General features: G+C 37.6%; 1 protein-coding gene across 2 annotated transcripts in view; it reads left to right on the top strand.

Moving 5' to 3' along the window:
• Nucleotides 1-22,693, top strand: part of SATB2 (SATB homeobox 2) — a 200,715-nt gene extending 178,022 nt beyond the window's left edge. For both annotated transcript variants that reach the window (XM_069574480.1, XM_069574479.1), the window contains exon 11: nucleotides 21,502-22,693. In XM_069574480.1, the coding sequence (XP_069430581.1) occupies nucleotides 21,502-21,963 (462 nt within the window). In that variant the 3' untranslated portion in view covers nucleotides 21,964-22,693. The remainder of the gene's footprint in view (nucleotides 1-21,501) is intronic.
• Nucleotides 22,694-23,740: the final 1,047 nt, after the last annotated feature.

Raw genomic sequence — 23,740 nt, 5'->3', positions numbered from 1 at the left:
CCTGGAGGACTACAGTCCATAGGGTCACAAGGGGTCAGACACAACTGAAGCGACTTAGCATGCACACATGCAAGCCTTTCTATTCACTGTTTCAGGAACCAGAGTATCTTGTAAAGAAAGAAGCCACTTTCTATTTCTATTTTCAATGAATCTTTGACCAAATGGGAAAAAGATGATAGAGTAAAGAAAAGGGCCTGGAAGTGACCTTGACTCCAGTCACAGGGCTGGTCGTGTGACTGTGGACAGGAGTTTTATCCTTCAGAGTTTCCTTTTGCTGTTTTGTAAACTCATGCATTGGAGAAGGAAATGGCAACCCACTCCAGTGTTCTTGCCTGGAGAATCCCAGGGACGGGGGAGCCTGTCCTCTGGGGTCGCAGAGTTGGACACAACTGAAGTGACTTAGCAGCAGCAGGTTATGGATTAGGTGGTCTCCATCTGAAACACTGATTCTGTAAATTGGTTCATCTGTTTCTGATCCTCAGGATTTTAATCCTGATCCTTGAGGATTTAATGAAAATGAAAAAAACAAAAAATAAAATACATTGCCCCTGGGAGGTTTAAGTGCATTTCAGAAAAACAAATTAGCAACAAAGTAACAAATTATGAACACCTTATATGGGCTCAGAGAGATACAGTTGATTTTCTTATGACTGATAGTTATGACAATTACAAGAGAAAGCCAGCCACTGAGTTTTAAACTATCATAGCCAAACCTACCTACTGTGGCTTCTCAGATGTTTCTGATTAGTGTGGAAATCTAATGTAGCTGAAAACTACTGCTGATTTTTATTAAGTCAAAGTCTGGAACTTCCCCTTGTAATGATAGACAAACTTACTTTCAATGAAAGGAAAACTGCCAGAGTTCTGAAATTCATTTATTTTATTATTACTCGGTTTAACCCTAGAAATGGGAGATCAAGAAAACTAGATAGATTTGACAGTTCTGAGGTCACAAGTTCAATTTCCTCACAAGTTGTTTCTAGATTGAATTCACTGCAAATCATATAACCCTTCACCTCTTGACATGGAATCTTTTAGGGAATTGTGTATCACATCAAGGTCATCCTGATCACTCTGGGGCTGGGAAAATGACAGGTAAGTTGGATCAGGTGAAGGAATTCCAGTGACCAAGTCTGGAAAGCCTAGGAGGTATGAGTATCACTTTCTATAACAGATCAGGGTGTACTGGAATAAGCTTACACAGTGAGCAGGAATTGATGTTTTTAGGAATTTTGGAAGCTGGTTTTAACATTGTTAGTAGAATGGAACTGGTGTTGGTCAAATTATTCACACTACAAGAACTGGCAAATGATTCAGTTGGTACTTTTTTTTTCTCTAGAGAGCCAGTTGTTAAATATTTACCAGCATAACACTGAATAGACTCCAGTTAGATTTTTTTTTAAAGCCTTGTGGATATCCATGTACTTACTTTTCATAAGTAAGATATGCTAAAAACCATTGTATAAAAGAAAGGTTAGGTGTTTCCAGAACTGAATGGCTGATTGGTATTGCAGCTCACTTGTTCACTCAGGTGTCAAAGTAAGTGTTAGTACCTCAGCTGTGTTCGATTCTGTGACCCTGTGGATTGTAGCCTCTGTCCATGGAATTCTCCAGCAAGGATCCTGGAGTGGGTAGCCGTTCCCTTCTCCAGGGCATCTTCTTGACCCAGGGATCACACCTAGGTCTCCCACATTGCAGACAGATTGTCTACTGTCTGAATCATCAAAAATAGTTATATATTTAAGCAGTAGTTGTTTCTACTCTTTCCCCTTCATGCTTTCCTTTAGTTTAAATCTGTTTCTTCATGTTCATGGCGCTTGTCTTTGTATTGCCTTCTGTATGTGGTATAAAAGGCTAACTTGAGTATCTGGTTGGATTCATTTTGCAGAATCAGAACCATGTACATAATGAGTTCATAGTCTGGGATTCCCTGGTGCCAAACACCCAACAGATTTGGGTGAAAACGGGAAGTTATTTTAATAGAGTACTTTCTTAGATTTGATGAAGTGAACCCTCACAGTGCACTTCAAAATGAGGAGTCAATTATTTTTTTTAGAGTACTCTAAACTTAGGGAGCTAAAATCTATGATATGAATGCTTAAATATATGTGGATATGGAAAGGCCTTCCTATTTCTATTACGATCTGAATGAACAGAATGTGCCAAAGTGAGCATATACTGTTTAAGTACAATATATACATGCAAATGGTTTCTTAAATATAGTTTTTCTCATTTCAGCTTTTTTGACAATTCATGTCAACAGTGTACTCATAAGTGTGGTGCTAGAAGAGCAAACAGGGAATTGTGGTCGACAAATGTCAAGCATTTCCATGTAGGTGTAATTTTAGGAGTACTTTTGAGAGAAATCCTTATTTGAGTTTGTGCTTCATGAGAAATGAAAACCTCCCAAAGAGATAGAGCTAAAGTAGTCAAACAGTGTGTGTAGTACTTTAATACAGTTGTTTCCTTAGTAATGAAAGGAGAGAACCAAATTGACGGATTCTTTTGCTTGTAAAACATAATCTGGATCAAATGCATCAGGATGTTCTATCAGTCGACGATTCTTTGATATATCTGTGTTTTAGAACTACTGATGTACCAAGGGAGAAGTTTTCTTGTCACTTTACTTGCAAGATATCAGCTAGTTTATTTGGAGCTCCTAGAAATAGATATGCTAAGGATGGCACTCTGTACTCCAATAGTCTCTTTGTATTTGCATATTTGAAGCAGCATTGTCCAGTACACTCTATGAACGTGTAACGTCCTCTGTGTTGCCATCACTCACATGTAGAACGTGCCTGTAATCAGCTTTTATTTTATGTCACATTCATCTGCATTTGCAGCATTTCAAAGACTAGTCTGCAACATCTTGGCACAGATGGGGAAAGCAGAGTTGCTTATAAGTTCCAGAACTACAAAGACACAGATCAAACATACGATATTAATAAATAGCTTGGATGGGGGATGGGGAGAGGGGAAGGATTAAAAATTAGGTTATTTATTTAGAAAGTTGAAAGTCTCCATTTGTGATCATTACTCTGTTCTTGAAAGGAAATAGGTGCTGGATTTTATGTTTTGTTTTTTTGCTTCAGTCCTCACGTTTCCCTCCTCCCCCTTCCTCCTGTTTTAAATTAAAATCTAAAGACAGCCCGAAAGAGTATATATAACTGCAAAAAGGATGTGGTAAGTCATGGCAGAGGTTTGTGATCTCACAGACGTGGTGGTGTCAGGGATGAAGACCAAAGGCGAATCCTTAGCTTCCAGTGGATTTACTTGAAATCCCTCACCCTTGTAGCCTATCATGGATAATAGCATATCATGGATAATTACATTTTTACAAACGGTAGAGAAAATCATTTTGACACACACATAGTATTTTCCAGCCAGACCAGCTTTTCAATCTTTTACAGCTTTCATGCATTAAGGCTCACATATTCTTTGTTTATTTTTAAGATATTATCATTAATAATAGGTTTGTTCTGTGGTCAACCTCTGAGTAGAAGACACTGAGGAAGACCCATTTTTCTCTGTTTTCCTCAAGTCAAACATTTGATACCTTTTCCTTTGGAGAAGTTTGTGCTACTCATGTTTTTCATTTAAAAAGTTATGGCAACCAAATTTTCATGGAGATTTTTAGGAGCTTTGGTCATTTTTTCAGCTTATTGCTATGTGAAAGAGAGTGAATTATGTTTAGTGGCAAAGCACCGGGTGGGGAGGGAAACAGAAGAAGAAATCATAGAAGAAATATTGTCATTGATTTGTTTGCAGTACTGTGCAATGATGTGAATTCTGGCTGGGTGAACTTAGGGAAGGTTGTTTCCATAGCCACTCAGCTGCATCAAAATTCCAGGGCCCAGGAAAAACTGGGGGACAGTATTCATATTTCTTAACCCTTTCTGATCAGATGTGGTATTTCATTTTGAAAATGAAATTAATTCTCCTGAGGCCTTTGAAAACTTTAATAATGCACAATAAATAAAATCATATCTAATAACTCAACAGTTTCATTTGGCACCATCATCATCTTTTAGATGTACTGCAATGGCAGAAACATAAATACTTGCAGGCTTCGAAAGCCCAGCTTCTATTTGCTAAATAAACTTGGCTGCTTTAAATTCCTCTGTGTACAGTCATTAATACAATCCACTCTGACAGCATTTAATTAAAGTGCTTTTCTCTATTAAATTCATTAAAAATTCTGCCCCCCCCCACCCCCCACATCGTGTATAACTGCTTTCCAGATGCTGAGTGGCAGGGACCTATGAGGCTCACTTTAAATAACTTCTGATTTCTCTTTGTAAAGTGTTTATTACATTCAATTTAGAAACTGTTAAATATGACTTAGAAGAAAAGTCAGATTCCAAGACATATTCCCCATCCCTTCAGCAGTTTCTTTAAAAAAATAATTTAACTCATCTGAATAAACATTTATTATCTGTTTTTCTTATAATGTTTCAATCCTCCTAGGCACTTAAACTGGGAGGTAATAAAGATATGATTTCCATATCGGATTGGTGAATTTGCATTAGTTCTCAGCAGACCCTTGGCTTGAATACCTTTACCTGCAGATTCAGGGAAAGCGAACAGAACAGTCCAGTATTAATAGATTATTGACAGTTTAATGTCTTGGCACCTACTTAGTCCATGAAGTATAATAACCAAGAAGCTGTCTGATATGAAAGTAGTCAATAAGATTTTCAGTGAAAACCTTTCAGTTAATTGCTGGTTGACCTTAGAGATTTCCTTTAGACAATACTGAATACAATACTGTCTTCAGTTTAGACCAAAAGGACCATATTGATTGATAGAGTTTATTCAGAGATGATTATTTAATATCCATAGCTCCAGTATATGTGGTAAAATTTGCCTTTTCTATGTCTACCAAATGAATTGTCTTTTTGGCAGTGCTTTTCGTAAATACTCCCTTTACCAGCTCTACTTTGAAAATATCTCATTAAATCTGTTCTCTTCTCAGAAATAGAAAGTTGGGAATCTTGAGGGAACACATGATCAAGTGTTTTAATATGATAATAGAGTTTTGATAGAATTCTTTGCTCAGTCTGGAATTATAATTCCAACAGAGAATCTGACAAAGCTAAAAAGTGTGCTCTCAGTAAGAGTAATTATATAATACCTTAAAAGCATTGCACCTTAAAACGAAAATGTTTTTTAATGCCAAAATGCTTTTTTGGTTTCCATAAGTATAAATCAGATGGCTTATATTTAGTTTCTAGATTTTTTTTCCATGGATTTTTTTTTCTTCTCTGTGATTTATTTAGTTTTAGTTGCGTGGAAACAAAACACATATTGATAACAAATGAGTTTTAATAAAATCTAAATAAGCTACAAAGGTGGCCATGGAGCAGCCAAGACTGTTTCTGGCCCTAACTTGAAACCATTGACTTCACTCACTCTGGACTGTGTGGTGTTGGAGCTGCAGTGATTGGCTCAAAGTGCAGGCAAAAATACTTGAATTAATTTTGTTACTTTTCTTTCCTTGTTGGTTCTTAAACACAAGTTAACATCATCCTTTCTACTCTAAGGATGATCATTTTGGCATTTAATATTTGTTTTGGAAAAGACCTACAGTGCTCTCCATACACAATCTCCAGCATTGTGTAGGTAAGCAGCATCCATTCACATTTCACTGCCATTACTGTCTTGGGGTTTTATTGTGATACATAGGACCCCTTTTTAACCAGACATCTAGTTTTTATAATTTAATTTTCTTAAAGGTTTCTTTCTTTGTGTTATATGGATTCTCTCATTGTTATTTGTTGTTTTACCTCCAGCAGCTTTTCTTGTCATAGAAACTGTCTGTTGCAGGCCTTCTGAATGCTGTTGATAGTAGAAATATTTCTGGAGACTGGGGAGGGGCAAGAAGGAAGCAAGCTGATGAATATTTCAGTTTTTATCCCTGACAACTGTGAGACCCTAAATGTACTTCTCCAAATGTCAGTAATTTTCAATCAGATAATTTCAGAGTTGGGGATGGAATTAGAGAACTGCTTGAGCCACTGAATAGTGTTATTGCTCTATGAAAAGTATGTGTGTGTCTGTGAATCTAATGAATTACCGTGAACTAGTATAACTTAGTCCTTCTCAGTACTAGGTGTATTTTTTTAATGAGAGCCTATATGAACTGCCACTTTCTCCCCTCTTACAGCTATTAGACATGTTCTAATTTCTCAGAAGACTTTTTGGTCTATATTATATGACTGTTGGAGTAGGAAATGGCAACCCACTCCAGTACTTGTGCCTGGAGAGTCTCATGGACGGAGGAGCCTGGCGGGCTGTGGACCATGTGGTTGCAAGGAGTCAAACACGACTGAGCGACTAACGCACAGTGCAACGCAATATGACTATTGGGCTTCCCAGATGGTGCTAGTGGTAAAAAGTCCACTTGCCAATGCAGGAGATGCAAGATATGCAGGTTCAATCCCTGGGTCTGGAAGATCCCCTGGAGAACCAAGTGGCAACCTGCTCCAGTATTCTTGCCTGGAGAATCCCATGGATAGAGGAGCCTGGTGGGCTACAGTCCACGGGGCTGCAAAGAGTTGAGCATGACTGAGCTTGCACACACCTTGGATATGGCTGTTACCAATACAGATGTATTCTGAAAATTTTAGGATAAATTTTAAGAATTTTAAGCTTCAACTATTCATGTAAAACACAGTGCCTGACCCTATGCTAAGTGCAGAGTGTGTGAATGTAACACAGAATCTAACTCTAAGGAACTCTCAGATTTGTGGAGAGATGGGTATGTGGACAGATGACGATAATACAGCATGTAAGTAAGTTCAGAGAAAGAAAAGAATGACACCTAAATCCTGGTGGGCTGGAGGACCCAGGAGGCTTCCAGGAAGTAGTGCTGGGTCCCTTCCAGAATTCCTCACTAGAGGCACTTTCCAGACAAAGGGGACAGGGGAGGCAAAGGCATTGAGATTAGAGTACAGGTGTGAGGCCTGGAGCTGGAGCACAGCCTGAAAGGCTGCGTTGAGGAGCACAGACAGGGCCGGGGCACACGCTGCAGACAGGGCACCCAGCTTTCCGGAATGTGCAAGAGGCCTTGAAGACCTTGGCAAGACGTTGTGTTGGCTGTGGCAGGGAGGCCTGTTGGGAAGTAAACTAACTCAAGCAAGAGATTATAAAGGTCTATATAACAGCAGTGAGAGTAGGATGGAGAGGGGGAAATTAACCCAGCAACTATTTAAAAGGGATAATCAGCAGCAGGTGGGATTGGCTAGATGTGGAGGTTCAGGTCGGGGGAAGGAGTCAGTGAAAACTCTCAGATCATAGCTGGGGCAATTTGAGGGTCTTGGAACACCAGTCGAGAGCGTTAATGATTGATTCCCTGATAATGTCAGTTGTAAGTGTGTTTGTTTTGTACTGAGTTTTCAGCTATTAAATTAAATCCACCCCTAAGCAGCTTCACATTTGGAAGTATAATGACTTGACAGTTCTAGTTTCTGAGGACGACCTACACAGGATAAGCAAATATGCTTAGAAAAGCCAAGGCAACGTGGCACAGAGACAAAATCGGACTTGCTTTGTGAAGCTGGGTAGATAAGGATGCTGCATGACTGGTCTCATGGGGATATAATGGTTCATCTGCAACTTGGAAACTGAAATCTTTCTTGTGGGAAAAGGAATTGCCGATCCAGTTACTTTGCCCCAGGGAGTCAGGAACTGGGATTTCTCTTCCTAGTGACCATCCTTGGTACCCTGGGAGACAAAGATTTATTTTCTTGAGTAAACCACAGTCTGAATAAGACTGCGTCACCCTGTCTGCTTTCCATCTCTCACCTGGTGTACTTACCACGAATTTTAGAAGCAGAAGTTTCTCCATACCTGGTTACTGTTAATAAGATCATTAAGGTGGAGAATGTAAAACCACTATCCTCATAATGAATTAAATGTGGTTTCAAATTTAAATGAATACTCTAGAATTAACCTTTTGGATGTTTTACTTCACATCCAGTATTTATTTTACTTAAATAAAAAGGATTTAATTTTTCCATATATTTTTTTTTTTCTTGAAAGAAAATCATACCAAGGAAGCCAGTCTCTGATGAAATTAAGTGAAGTTGAAAACTAAGGGCTATATTTGATAAGCTCTCCTTTGACACCTTTTCTTTGCTAAGCCATGAGGACTCTTTGCTGACACTCTCTAGATCGGTGGCTTTTACCTCACTGTCTGAGGAGAAAACTCTTCTTTGATCATTTGACTTTGTTTACCCGGTTTGGACGTTACGATATAATAAACCATACTATGTCCGTGGTATGGTAACTCTAGATACTTTGCCTTTTACCAGAGTGGTTGATTATAATGCACTGCTCAAGACTTGCTTTCTATAAAAGGAGTATTTGTACTTTTATGTGTTTGATTTACACAGTGCAGTTTTCCCAAGTCCTGTTATTAAGTGGTTACATCCAGAAAGCAAAAATATGCTGAGGTAGTGTTTTACGGGTGAACATCTAATATTTTCACTAACCCTAACTGTCAGATTGTTCTGACTTCTGAGTGCCCCAGCTGTAAAAATCATACAGAAAATGTGGCCTATCATAGGATTCTAAACAGCCCCATGTGAGACCTCAAATACATGGATTACCTTCTTTTTTCTTTTTGCCCTGAAGTAAAGAATCTAATCTAAACACCCTTTTTCCTTAAATAATTTAAGACCTCTCCTTTGAGAAGCTGGAATGCAGCATAACTGCTGTGTCACTCATGCCGTTACAATTATGGGGAATTTTCATCTGAAGCTGAGTCTTGGCTGAGTTCTGTCAGGATGAAAATCTCCTTCTTCTGCTGCAGATTTTGACAGAATTGGGTATATTATTTTTTTTTTAATGATATCCAAAGATAGAAAAAGTAAAAATTAAAAATTAACATTTGGGAGAGGAGCTTCTCCATGATATAATTGTTCCTTGTGTGTCTTCACTTTTAATCATAAACTGCAAACACTGAATTGTCCCCTCTGTCACTTCTGGTGTTATTTTTATATTTTAATTGGAAGATGTTTATTCACACTAAAGTGAATTTTTGTTCAAAGCTTTTAAACAGAATAATTTTTGTGTTTTCCAGCTAACAGCAGCAAGACCGTGTTTGCTATGTGTTAGACAGGGATTTGTAATATGTAGATCAGAGTTCAATTTTGTGTATGCGTTTTCTCATCTGATGAATAAATACAACAGAATCCATTGTTATTGTGAGGTTAGTTTGTTATCATTTTTAAGAAACTAGCCCAAAGGATAGTGAACCACTTCAAATATATACTAACTGTAGGATCTGAATAATTAAATTTATCATATGATCCCCAAGTCACATCATACAATCTGTGTAAATCAGGAAGGATGATGCTTTAGTTCAAGAAGCCTATATAATTTATTGAGATCCTTTAAGTGTACATATCCTTTTCCTCCATGTCCTCTTTGTCTCTAAGTCATTCTTTACCAATAGGTGTTTTCAAGTTATTTTTGTCACCAGATTTCTAAATAGTAAGATATTTGAAAGTGGTTTGAATTTTGACTCTAGTACTTTTCCTCAGGAATCATTATTTTAGTTGATAGAGCTCTTGGCTGGCTACATGATGTCTGCTCTTGTAAAATATATCTATTTTCTACCTTCTCTAACTTAACATGTTTTCACTTAAAAGTAATTGAAACTCTGCTCTGATTAAACTTGTTAGATGAAATTTCTTTACCTGAAACAGTTGATGTACAAGCATAACTCAGAGGTATTGCCAGTTCAGTTCCAGACTACCATGATAAAGCAAATGTCACAACAAAGTGAGTCCAACAAATTTGTTTGGTTCCCCAGTGTGTATGAAAATGATGTTTACACCATACTGTAGTCTGTGAAGCATGCATTTGGATTTTGTCTAAAAAAATGTACATACCTTAATTTAAAAATATAGCTAAAAAATTCTATCCATCATCTGACAATGTGGGGTTGCCACAAGCCTTCAATCTGTTTTTTTAAAAAAATGTGATATCTGAGAAATGCAATAAAGCTGAGCTCAATAATGCATTCTATTCTTTTAAGCTTGAATCTGTTTTAAAAACTCAAAGTCCAGAGCTCACTGTTCAGGTATCACTGCCTTTTCAAAAGGTTGTTTTCATTTGATTTACATTTTACTTCACTTGACAATTATTTAGCTAACTGGATTAACTGTTTAATAATTCTAATAGATCGTTCTTATTCTGAACCTTTGCACGTCTTTCTCTCTTGCCCTTTTGCTATTGATGATATGTCATGAATTTCTAGTTTGGTTCTTTTAATGACATTATGAATTCCAGGTACTCAGTTCATCCTAGCATTTTATACTCTTCATTGTCTTTAACTTAAGAGCTCTTCTTTCATCCACGTTGGTGCAAAAGCCACTCAGCTATACCAATGAACACACCATGCAGGCATTTAGAAATCAGAATACCATAGGTAACTGTCAGCTCTGGTCATGTCTTGTTACTGTTGACTCATTTTCACTCAAATATAAGGTCTTTAAGGCTTTCCTGGTGGCTCAGCTGGTAAAGAATCCATCTGCAATGCAGGAGACCTGGGTTCAATCCCTGTGTTGGAAAGATCCCCTGGAGAAGGGAAAGGCTACCCAATCAGTATTCTGGCCTGGAGAATTTCACGGACTGTATAAGTCCATGGGGTCACAAACAGCTGGACACGACTGAGCGATTTTCACTTTCAAAGACACTTTAACATTACCTGTAACTTGAATCTGATCTTCAGAAGATAGGCTTTCCCTGTTAATTTTTAGGCAGAGTTTTGTGTTTTGAGATGACGTTGTGAACGGTGGTAGAAGTATAGGGAACGGGGGTAAATGAACACTCATGGGTGTCAGGCAAATGGGGCTTGGGTGGATGGGCTGAGGGATGATTTCTCCTAGGAAGAAAGACACAGGTTGTAGCCTGGACCATCCTGAAGAATCTGCTCTTCCTGGATTACCCCATGAACAGTTTGTGGAATGATTTTGGTCATATTAGGTCCTAAATTATCAAATAAACCTATGTATCGTGACGCTGATGAAGGAAAAGTTTTCATTGCTTATAGGTTCAGTATATGCCTATGTTTTATCTCTTTTGCATTCTAATAGGAGAGAGATTTGCTTTTTATGTGTCATGGAGTCTATTTGATGGAAATACAGCTCCTCATCTTGACCCTGCTTAATTTGCTATCAGCTCATCTCCTTGTATTAGAAAAGCAGCTCACTCAGCTACCTCTAGAGTCTGCAGACTGGCCACTCAGTATAGTCAGATTAAGGACTACAACACATTTTTTTTTTAACCCAAACCATACCGAAGTTGTTGGTATAGTTGTTCTCAATTTGTTACTAAAGAGGAAATGATATAAGCCAAAGGCTGTTTTAAGAACTATGCTTCCTCTAAACCCCCAAGTTTGTTTTAACAGATTATTGTGTCATAGTGTTTTTATGCTTTTATCTCTGACCAAAGTGTTTATTTTGAGAAACAATCATTAAACTGCATTAAAAACATACACGATGTTCCAATGCCATCTTGGTTACAATATTAAAGGAAACTCAGACTAAGGCTGGATGAAATTGAACACATATTTCCATGTCAGACTTCCTACCATTTTGCTTGTTTGTATTGATTTCTCTTGACATGGTCTTCTTTTATTGAGCACTACTCTTTTTTTTTTTGGTTCTTATTCTCTCTCTCCCCGCTTCCTCCCCTCCCCAAATCCCCTTCCCATAGCTGTCTGTGCTAAGAGCAATTGTAAAAGGAGACCAACTTAAATTAAACTTGCCTGGAGTCAAAATGTAATCTAACACCTGTAGTCTGCAATTTGTCATCACTTCATGGATACTTTTTTTTTTTAATAACAGATTTCCTGAGTTTTGACCTTAGGATACTGTATAATCCAAAAAAAAAAAAAAAGCAACAAAACTAAACCATAGTTTTTAATAAGTCTTATAATGTTAGAATGTGAAATTACAACCATAAGAACCAACTCAAGTAACACCATTTGAAGTTAGAAATAGTGCTGAGTTGTACATCTAGGCAGATATATTTTGCCTGTGAAAATGTCTCTGAATGATCAAGTCAAGAGGCAAATCATAATGCTGGGTACTTTCTCCTACGCTCGTTCTCTAATACCTTCCTAGGTGACTGAATTCAAGTAAGGATGTTTTTAACTCTAAGATCCATTTTGAGTTTCATAGTAAATGGTTTAGTTTTCATTAGGGCTAAGACAGAGCTATATATTCAGTATGATTTATGTGGTATAGAGTTTTCAAACATCTTAGTATTGGGATCTCCTTTCACTATTCCTATTAAGGACTCCAATAATGTGCATATCAATACTTAACATATTAGAAATTAGTTCTGAGAAAACTTAAATGTTTATTTTTTTGAAACCAACTAGAAATAATAGGTGTATAAATGATATATTTTAATGAAGACCACTGTATCCCCCCCAAAAAAATATAAGAAGGGTACCATTGTTTTAAATATATTTTTGCAAATATTTTTAATGTCTGAGTGGAAGACCTCTGGATTATCATAATTGCTTCTGTATTCATTCTGATATAAAGTGTAGCTTATAGTTTGGTTGAAGTAAATGAAGAAAAGCAAGCCTCACACAGACATGTAATTAGAAAAGGAAGGCATATTTTGCTAGCTTTTCCAGGAAATTATGATTTTCTTTTTTTGATACAAAACTCTACAAGTGGTCATTTCTTAAAGGTTAGTTGCAGAGTGGAATCTAAAATTATATCAGTGAACTTCATATTTTTTTACATTATAATTCATTTGTCTGCCTGTTACTTTGAATAAGTATTTTACCTATTCATAATTTTATAATATCAATATTTATAAAATATTGATGTAGTGAGTTATGTAGATCTTCTAAATATTGACACATTTCATTGCATGACATATTTTTTAAAAATTCTTAAATCATCACCAGTATCATCAGGGAGGTATTTAAGTATAGGGGAAGTAAGTTTTTAGTGGAAGCTACAAGTTTTCCAAATTTTTTATTTTTGCTGAGAAGGTAGAATTTAATCATTGGCAACAAATTGTACAGATTTTTTTTTTTTAATCAACAGGCTTACTTCATTTTTAAGAGAATGTTTGCCACAAACCTAAGTCTGAATAACTATAGTATGCCTGTTGTTTGTTATTTCAAATAAAAATGATATTTATTTCATTACAAAGGTGCTAGTTCAGCTCTCAACTCACAGAGTTGCACAAATGCTCTTTGCTCAGACAGTAAAGAATCTGCCTGCAATGCAAGAGACCCAGGTTCTATCCATGGGTTGGGAAGATCCCCTGGAGAAGGGAATGGCTATGTAGCCCAGTATTCTTGTCTGGAGAATTCCATGAACAGAGGAGCCTGGCAGACTCCAGTCCATGGGATTGCAAAGAGTTCGACATTTCTGAGTGACTTTCACTTCACTTCTTTCTCATGAGAACTATTTTACTTAGGTATGCCACAGAAGTGTATTATCTCTCTTAATCCTTATAAAACTGCAAGGAAGATATTATAGATTAATAAACACTGTGGGTCTGAGAAAGTAACTTGCTCAGAGTTGCACGGCTAGTAAGCAGATATGCTTTTTAGGATAAAGACTGGATTCAAAACCAGAACTTTGTAACCTCACAACTCCTGCTAACAACTTTTATATAAAAGCAACCTTAAGGCTTATACAGTGCCCTGGAGCTGATTTTAACACAAAAAAATGGTGAAAAACAAACAAATGCCACAAACTATTAGATAAAAGTTCCTGTAATGAGTGATGGTTTCTTTATTTTAAAGCATAGTTTTGCTAAAGATGAATAATAGCAAGAAAAAGTAAGGGGCAGAGAACAAAAATAATAACCGGCTTGCAATTAAAGGAAGAAAGAATATGGATTAATCTAGTATAGCAGAAGAAAGATGTACTGAGCACTTAGGTGTGCCAGTGTGTAGCTCACAGTCCAACACATGAGAGAGAGGTATGATAGTTACATTAATTATTAATTACTAATGCTGAATTCTCCCCATTGAGTTTTGAGCCAAAATTTAAAGTCTTAGATGCTGATTTTGAAAAAAAAGGAAAAATTAGAGGGTAGAGCTAGGCTGTTGGAATTTAAGACAAATATCTCAGTTATATTTTAAGACAAATATCTCAGTTATATTCTATTTTTTATATATAGTATATTTTAAAAACAGCAGCACTGACTCATTCATTTAACAAATTCTAATTGAGTTATGCATGAGGGCTTTCCAGTTGTTCTAACCAGTTTTTCTTATTGCCTGTTAAGTATACTTTCTCAGAATTTTTAGTAGAAGAATGCTTTCCTTCTTTGGATAAACTATTTTACCTTCTGTTATTTTGTTAACATTCTGTTATTTTAGATGAGGTAAAATTAAACGAGTAAAAAGAATTCTGTTATTGACTCAAATGCAGTTAGAAGTCATCTCCTATTGATGTTCACCACCATGGAGAACCTGACGCTCTGGTGACACTGACTCACTCCTGCGGGTGAGGCTTGTCGGAGAGAGAGAGGGATGCAGCCACCTGGGAGCCGATTTTAACCCATTACCTATTACCCCACTAGATCAACCACCCTCTATAGTCACCTCCTTAATAATTTCTCATTTTCTCTATATAAAAAAGACCACAAAGTCTTGGCATATTATAAGTAATCCAGTTCACCCCATAATGATACAGTGAATTATATACTTTCCTAAACTTAATCATTCAGGATCTCACTTCCTTCCCTGCAGGCAAAAGCCATTATATTTTACACATGGCTCCCAGCTGGTTTTCATTGAGGCCTTCAAAATCTATTTGAACACTGAGCAGTTTAAGAAGAGCTGCTTTATCTTTCTTAGTCAGTCTTTGTCATGGTACCATTTTGTCCTTGTGTTTTTAAAATTTTCCATCTCTTAGGCAGGAAAACAACATATATCCTTGCGCTTCGTTACTGGGCAAGGAGGTGTTGGGTTTTATTTTGAAGTTGATGTCTCTTTTGAATATATTCACAGCCTTTCTTTCTTCATCGCTATGTTCCTGTTCATTTATACACATGTATGTCATATTTCAGCCCAAAGAGATTTCAGTGAATAAATAAGAACACACTTATTAAACTTTCAAGTTTCTATTTGATTATATTCTACTCATAACTTATTCATCAACACTTGACTGTTGGAGACAGGACTCCTTATTAGAAAGCTTTGTAGACTGCTAGGTCCAGTTATTATAGGCATTCCAAAAATATTTGATAAATGAATTCTTTTTTTTACTTTTTTTAACCCAAGGTCTACGGTTTTAAACATAATTTCTTTTAGACATGATAAACACTTCTGATGAAGAAGGCAGTCATCAGTTAAATGTAAGTTAACCATCTTTTTAGGATAGCAGTGCCAATGCATCCTTCTGATTGTTTTGATGATAGTATTGCTATTTGTGATACTGTATTGAAAGTCCAGTTATATATGTGAGCTGAGTCTTACTCTATATATATATGTATATACACACACACATACACACAGGAATATTTCTCTTCTCTCTAGTGATAGTCGTACTTTCAAGTCCTGCTGTGTTTTGGGGTAGATCAGATGATATGATTATAGATCACAGTCAGGGTTTCCCTCACCCTGATAGTAGAATGCCAGGGCCCCGCTGCTCCGGCTCTCGCCCTGACCACCCCTCACTTGTCATTTCTGTCCAGCGGAGGGCTGTCTGATGCCATGTCCTGTGATGGCAATGACAGTGCTGCCGTTGGAAATGTGCTATATCTGTGCTGTCCAGTGTGGTGGTGTGCAGTGTGGATATCCAGCACTGGAAAGAAGGCTCATGTGCCTGAGAGAGCTAAGTGGTTTTTCTTCTTCCAGTTTTAATGAATTTAGATGTCAGTAGCTGTGTGTGGCTAGTAAGCTGCTGTATTAGGTGGCACAGATTTAACTTGCTGCCTCCCTCGATGTTCTTCAAATATATTGAGTGTACTTCTTCCTCCTAGCTTGTTCATTTGCTATTTTCCTCTGTCTGGGATGCCCTTCTTCATGGCTGGGTCCTCACTTCCTTCAGGCTTCTGCTCAAATGCCACCTCCTTAGGGAGCCTTCCTTGAATCACTGAATCTAAAAGAACGTCATCTCCCCCCAGTTCTTCTCTGTATGCTTTGCTCTATTTTTGCTGATAGTATTTATTACTGCCTGATATCTTTCTTACGGTCTATCTCCTCTACTCTGGAGCCTTTGCTCAGTTTTCCCATGTGATCTTGCTCATAGAAGACAGGAGAACAGCATGGTTACAGACATGGGATTTGAAACCAGATATGTTTTAGATTCCCAGTCCTGCTAATTAGAATCTATGAGACCTCTCATAAATTACCTATACTCTCTGAATCCCAGTTTTCTCATCATGAATGGAGTAAAAATACCTAGTCCAGGATTATTGTGAAAATAAAATGCATTTATAGATTTAGGCTGGTGTTTAGGTTCATAATAAACTGTACATTAATGCCACCATCTATTATTAATATTATTATTACTATTGAAGCTGCCTAGATATTTTACTGCTGTGAACCCTCATCGTTATATTTAAAAAATAACAATAGAAGCTACAAAAAAAGAAATAGAAGAAGACTTTCAAATAAACCTTTTAAAACTCTCTTTGTAGAAGTTATCAGAAATGAATTGCTGACCAGATTAAGCTCAATCGTGATGGAGAAAAATCCAAACCAAAATGAACTGGGATGAATTGTCAGGCTTCAGTTTGCAAAGGTCATGAAGAAAGGGATGGATAGCTATCTTTACAGAATGATATATTCTGTTATTTGGGAAAATCATGTGAAGAGAGATGATGGACTTTAGGAGTACAAAGGTCAGCTTCTGGGCCCATTTTGAAAAAGGGGAAAAAGGATGAGGCTGGAAAATGTGCAGACTTGGGCAGATTTATGTAACTATCTGGGTAGCTGCTCTATCATACTTACCTTTTTAAAAAAATATCAGAAAACAATCATCTGGGTTTGGAAAGAACTTGTTAGGAAAGAGCATATCTCTGTTTAGTTGGCAGGGCATTCTCTGTCTTGGTTGAAGTAACTGTAAATTTTGTGGTTTCAAAAAGTCAATCATCCAGAAATATATGCCTGCACTGTCAGATGATCTGAGGAACAGGATGGTGTGTAGTCCATCCGGCAGGAATCAGTGACAGCCTCAGGCTAGAGTTACTCAGGGTGCTGGCTGGGGACAGGAACCAAACTTGAGTCATTCTAGTTAACGCACAAGGAATTTCAAATATTTCTGAAAAGTTCAGACAGAAAAACCAAAATTTAGTAAAGTGGAAGTTCAGAAATCAGTCCTATGAAGTGACTTGATCCTGCTGTTTAGATGGAGGATTTGGGAAGAGAGTTTGGACTGCCATCTCTGTTTTTTGGCTCTACTCTACTTTTGTTCAGAGTATTCACACCATTGGAAGAAGTGCTGCACGACAGTAAGAATTCCCTGATTGTCATAATAATAAGCTACTACAAGTGGCTAGTGAGGAAATGTAGGCAGTTCTTTTTGCTAAGAATTATCTACAGACAATAAGCAACTCTCTGCCTGGAGTAATCAGAACATTTCAGGAGAGTAAAGATAGCTGAGACTTGGGGGGACTCTTTTTGTCTCAGATATTATGCGCATTGTACTCTTTACTGTCTGGTCAAAGATGCTAGAAATATCATTTAACCTTCATGTAAATACTGTTATGCCTTCTAACTCAGTATAGAATATTGAACTAACCCAGGATCTCTCACTTTGTAGATCATTTCTATTGCTGTTATTTCTCTGAAAAAGATCTTCCTCTCCTATGAGGGCAGCGACATTGTCATTGTTCCTTGGAAACCTACTTTCTTAAGACTGACTGCTCCCTGTGTTTAAAGTTTCCAACTTTGAGGGTGTTCTTGAAATGCTACATGTTTCCAGGTTGTTATTGATTCAAGTAGCACCTTCACAATGAGTTAATCCATGTAAAGTTCTTAGAAATGCCTGGCACAGAGTAAGCCTTCAGTTAGTGGTAGCTACTATGATCATTGTTTTCCCATTCCATGTGTGGCTTCTCTCTATTCGTGTGTTACTGCAGCTAGGTTCAAAGTTAGAAAGGGAGGGAAAATAGGCCAATTGCTGGGACCTCAGGAGAAGAACAAACCCTATCATGCAGAAAGATTATAGTAACTTCAAAGTATAGTTTTGGAAAATCTCTTTAAATCTAACCGATGCACAATGGAAAACCCCTAAAGAACCAATCTAATTATTTAATTAAATGGAACTGTTATGCTGACTTTTACTACAGAAGGCAAGCATAATTTAGAAAATGGGGCATTTTAATTCTCTTTTGTTTTCCAATTAACGCAATTGCTCTAAAAGGAGGTCCTGTGCTTGAGTGTACATGTTCTATGAGTACATATTCCCTGCGTAATTTCAGTCTCTCTCTTATTCTTTCTCATCCAAAAAAAAAAAAAAGCAACCAAACAAAAAACCCTCACCTGTTGACATGGAGGTTTATTTATTACAGTGCTCAGGCTACCCAGATTACAACCTTGGAGCAAATATCTTCCTGCCGTCAAAGCTGCCCTGAACACGCAGGCCCACCACGCAGCTTTCCTCTCCCTGTGGCTATAATTAGGACATTGAAGTAATGGAGCTCTCACTTTTTTGCTGATGCCAGCTCACCACAGCAGACCACATGAGTTTACTCTTAGTTGAAAGTGGTAAAGAAAATGCCAAGAACATTCATTTTAATTGGTCAACATTATATGGGCCTTTAGTGCCACCGTTTTATGGTCCTCTGTTTTAGATTTCTTTCTGCCACCAGCCATCAGCCTATTATGATGGGTGTTCTTATGTGCATTTGATTATCCTTTTATTGTTATTTGTTTATGAATGATTAAAAATTTCATCCTCTTTTTTTTTCTACCTAAGTAACAATTTCATCTGCCCTAATAACTATTAAATTCTATAGAAAAGACTGACGTATTCACATCAGTGAAAAATTAGTTTTTCATCAAATAGTCCCTGAGACTAGGAGAGATGGCAGAGATTTTTTTCTTAAATGCTTGCTCTGATGCTGATATTTTCTAGTCTGAAAAATGGGTCATTAGGGTAATGTGTGGGGAGAGTGGCAGTGATATTACCAGTGATACTCTAGTGTAACCAGACATGTTTCTTATGCATTGATTGGACTGAGTTCACTTGAACTCTGGAAAATGTTTAATTTGTTTTTCTAACATGGAAAACACCATGTAAAATAGGAGAGAATGGTAAAAGAGAAACATGTGTTTTTTAAAAAATGCACTCACTATTCTTAAAGGTCTTGGGGCGGGGGTGATCCAGGAAGTTAGACACTGATCTGAGCGGAGGAAATACAGTGTTTGCCTTTGACATTGATAGAATACTTTGTCATGGGGACCTTCATGGTAGCCTTTTAATTACATAGCACTGCTGCTAATGTTGCAAGATGTGAAGATTAGTCAGATTGAAGAAGTTCGTAAGTAAATATTAAAATGGGAAACTATTTCATGCAGAGAGGACATTGTAAAAGCAGTTACGAAGATCAAGAATAAGTTTGCCCAGCTGGTGTCCAATGTGGCTTCCCTGATGGCTCAGCCATAAAGAATCTGCCTGCAATGCAGGAGACACAGGAGACGTTGTTTGATCTCTGGGTTGGGAAGATCCCTTGGAGGAAATGGCAACCCATTCCAGTATTCTTGCATGGACAATCCCATGGACAGAGGAGCCTGGCAGGCAATAGTCCAAAGGGTCACAAAGAGTTGGACACTACTGAGTGACTGACCACAACCAGTGTCAAATGACAAAACTAATGCAATGTAGCAATGAGTTTGATATCCTTTATTTAAGGGAGACAATCCATGGATGGGGGCTACAATTCCTCACAAGCAGTGGAGCAATCGTGTGGAGGGATTTGGGGCATCATTTTAGAGCATTAGAAGTGGCAACACAGAGGACCGGGCATGATTGGTGGGGATTGCATATCTGACTTTATTTAGAAAGATCAAAGAACAAGGAAGTAAGTATAGAGCCCAGAGCTGGCTTTGCGTTTGGGGCTGGGCTGAATGGATACTGTGATTCTGGTCAAGCAGAGCATTTACAGCCAGCCACATGAAAGTTCAGTCTGCTGATGTGGCACCAGGCAGGAGTGGCCCCAACTTGGGTCTAGAAAATTTTTTTAAATACTAGTTTTGCTTTATCTTTGAGTGAGGAATAGGTAGAAATGAAAGAGAAATTTAAATTAATTACAACTAGAAAGCCTTGACATGAAGGATACAACAACAGCAAAAAAGGAAGTGAGCTGCAAAACAAAGGATGACTAGTTTGTTCTCTAGCCTCCATGGTGGACTAGTGGCTAGGATTCTTGGTTTTCACCCAGGCTAACCAGCTGCAGTTCCTGGGTAGGAAACCAAGGTCTCACTTCAAGACACCAGGCATTGCTGTCTCCTTGACATTAGTGATATTGAGAAGGTCCATTTATGAGTATAAAGTAGTCATCTAAAGTTCATAATTTAATAAAAAGTTGTAAGTTTTTATATATATATAAAAAAACATTATTGTTTAAGGATTAAGATCAGGGTTAAAAGAAAATAAATTTAAGTTGTTCCTAATTTTATGGAGTATTGATTTTTTGACTCAAATACTATTCCTCTGTTACACTTCAAGAATAATTTATGAGGCTGATATAATAATGACTTATCATTTATTGGATGTTTGGTCTAAGCCAGAGGTGAACAAACTCTGGCCCATGAACCAATTCAAGCTACCTCTTGTTTTTATAAATAAAGTTTATGGCAACATAGCCATGCTCATTTGTGTATGTTCACATTATGAAGATAGAATTGAACCATGAGATGGTGAGGCAACAGAGATGGTGAGGCCCTGCTAAGGCTAAATAAAATATTTCCCACCTGGCCCTGTGCTGAAAAAGTTTGTCAACCTCTGGTTTAAGGCAGACACTGTTCTTTACATGCAGTATGTCATTTAATCCTTACAACATCCCTAGGAAGCTAGTGTCTTATCCTTCTTTCATATATGATGAAATTGAGGCTTAAAGATGTTTAGTGTCTTGCACAGAGACACCCAGCTGTGTGGAAGAATCGGGACGTGAATTCATGTGATCTCATTTGCAGAGCCTGCACTTTTCCTTTGGGTCCAGTTTCTTTGTCACTGGGCTCCAGAGAGGTGGCACATCATACCGGTTAACAGCAAGAGCCTAGAGCCAGGTCCTTTGAATCTGAATAACCTTGGGCAACATGGGACTTAACTTCTTTGTGCCTCAGAATGGAAACATTACTATTATTAACCTCTTGTTTTGTAGATGAGATTCTGAGTCTCCAGAAATTCAGTTAAGTTTTCAGAAGACCTGAACTTACAATGACTATGCATCACTAAAATGCTAAGCAGACAACGTGTATTTTAGAAGAATGATGGCTTTTGAAAGGTGAAATAGTGAATCAAATGTTATTTATTATTTTTTTTTAATTATCAGGTCCTTCACAGACAGCAGTCTCAGCCAGCCAAGGAGAGTTCTCCTCCCAGAGAAGAAGCACCCCCACCACCTCCTCCAACCGAAGACAGTTGTGCCAAAAAGCCTCGGTCTCGTACAAAGATCTCTTTGGAAGCCCTTGGAATCCTCCAGAGCTTCATTCATGATGTGGGCCTCTACCCTGATCAGGAAGCTATCCATACTCTTTCTGCTCAGCTGGATCTCCCCAAACACACCATCATCAAGTTCTTCCAGAACCAGCGGTACCACGTGAAACATCATGGGAAGCTCAAGGAACACCTGGGCTCGGCGGTAGATGTGGCCGAGTATAAGGACGAGGAGCTGCTGACGGAGTCAGAAGAGAATGACAGTGAGGAAGGCTCGGAGGAGATGTACAAAGTGGAGGCTGAGGAGGAGAATGCGGAGAAAAGTAAGGCCGCGCCCGCTGAAATTGACCAGAGATAATGTGAACTCCAATCAGGTGAAGCAATACACCAGTCCAAGGATTTTCCGTTTTAGTTTCTCTGAAAGCTTTTTTTTTTTTTTTTGCCTTATTTTATTTTTGTCTTTTTTGGTCTTTTTGTTCTCCTTCCTTTTTTTTTTTTTGACATTTCTTTGTTTCACAGGATACACCTGTAGACTGAATAAGTTCAGTATTTCCGAATCAGACATCGCCTTGGCAAAGACACTAAAGTGTTACGCTTTACAATGGACTGGATCGTAGTCATTATAATCACAGGAGACTCTGCCTTCATTATCCTTGCACTTATGGAAGAGACACCAGGCAAGTTCCCAGATGAAAAGACCTACGAAATGAAGGAAGCTACAAGTGTGTGTGTATATGTATATGTATATATCTATATATTTACATATATATATTAAATTGCATGGGACAGAGAACTTTACAATCTGAAAGAATAGACTGTGAAATGAGTTCTTAAAGAAGAGACTTGTTTATGTATTAAAAAAAAAAACCACTTCACAGTGAGTCGCTTTGGCTTTTTGATAAACTGCGGCCTGCTCTCAGGGTGGGGTGACTTATTTTTGAATTCCTATTTATTTTCTGTGTTTGTCCCTGATTTTTTTTTTTTTTAATTCTATGGCTTCCTATCTGGCAGCTTGATGGGTAATTTTTGAGGTATGTATTTAACTAAATAAATCAACACTGCCAAAAAAAGTAAAAGAAAGAAAGAAGAATAAAGTGGAAAAAAAAATCAGGGCACCTTAAAATGATACCAGTCACATTAATCTTAAAGACACAATGCACACTTAAATGACTCGATGTGTTCCGTTCCTCAACTTGTCGTTACTGTAGTGGACAGGTGCATTTCTGTGGAATTCCAAATGAATGAAGCTGAAACTCAGTGCAGAGAAAACTCATTTATTAGTGCAGCCTCGATAAAATGACATTTTGACATCAGACAAATGGAATTCACAGTATGAGCCACATTTTATTGTGAAATTTATTTACCTGCTCGTGGCTTCAGATCTTAAAATTAATAAGCCTGCTCATTTTAACTTGTTTATTGTTGCTGTTTTCTTTTACTTTTCTTATTTTAAAAATAGAAAATAGTTCAATGTAATGTTAAGTTAGAAAAGAAGTTGCTGCCCAGGTAAAGGGGCTCCTTCTCAAATAAATCCCCGTCCCTCCAGCTCCCGAGAGACGCTTCTCATTTCTGTTTTACTTTGGGCGTCTTCTTCTTCGTACACATTCCATCCACTTAACTAACCAGACATTTTTAGTCCTTGCTCTCATGCACCTCATCCCTTCCCTGCTATGGGAGCAGCCCTAACGAAAACCTGTTTTTAAATCATTGTGTAGCTCCAAGCAATAGAGTAAGCAAAGCAATTTCAGTGGAATCACCTACTTGTCATAAACTAAAACATTTTCCCAGTTACCTACATAGCAGTTACCTTAAGTAAAGCAGAACTAATGCCGACTGGCTGTTTAAGGGAATGAGCATTAAAGCTGCAATCTACTATAGTTCTCCCACCGCCTTTAGCTTCCCATCAGAAACCATTACTTGCTACTTCTACTTCTAGTCATTGCAAGAGGAGACCTCACCTTCAGGACTGGCCAATCAAACCTAACCCATACTTCAAGGTGGCCATCAGACAGTCCCACATGGTTGGATTTTTTTTAAGAGTTGTGCTCTCATGCAACCTTGTCAAAGACCTCATGCAATATCACTTTGAAAGTTATTTTCTGTTTACTACACAAACATTGTAATATAACTGTTAA

The sequence above is a fragment of the Ovis canadensis genome, chromosome 2 (assembly GCF_042477335.2).
Source record: "Ovis canadensis isolate MfBH-ARS-UI-01 breed Bighorn chromosome 2, ARS-UI_OviCan_v2, whole genome shotgun sequence".
Taxonomy (NCBI): domain Eukaryota; kingdom Metazoa; phylum Chordata; class Mammalia; order Artiodactyla; family Bovidae; genus Ovis; species Ovis canadensis.
The sequence above is the reverse complement of the archived record's forward strand: the minus strand, read 5'-3'. Positions and strand labels throughout refer to the sequence as shown.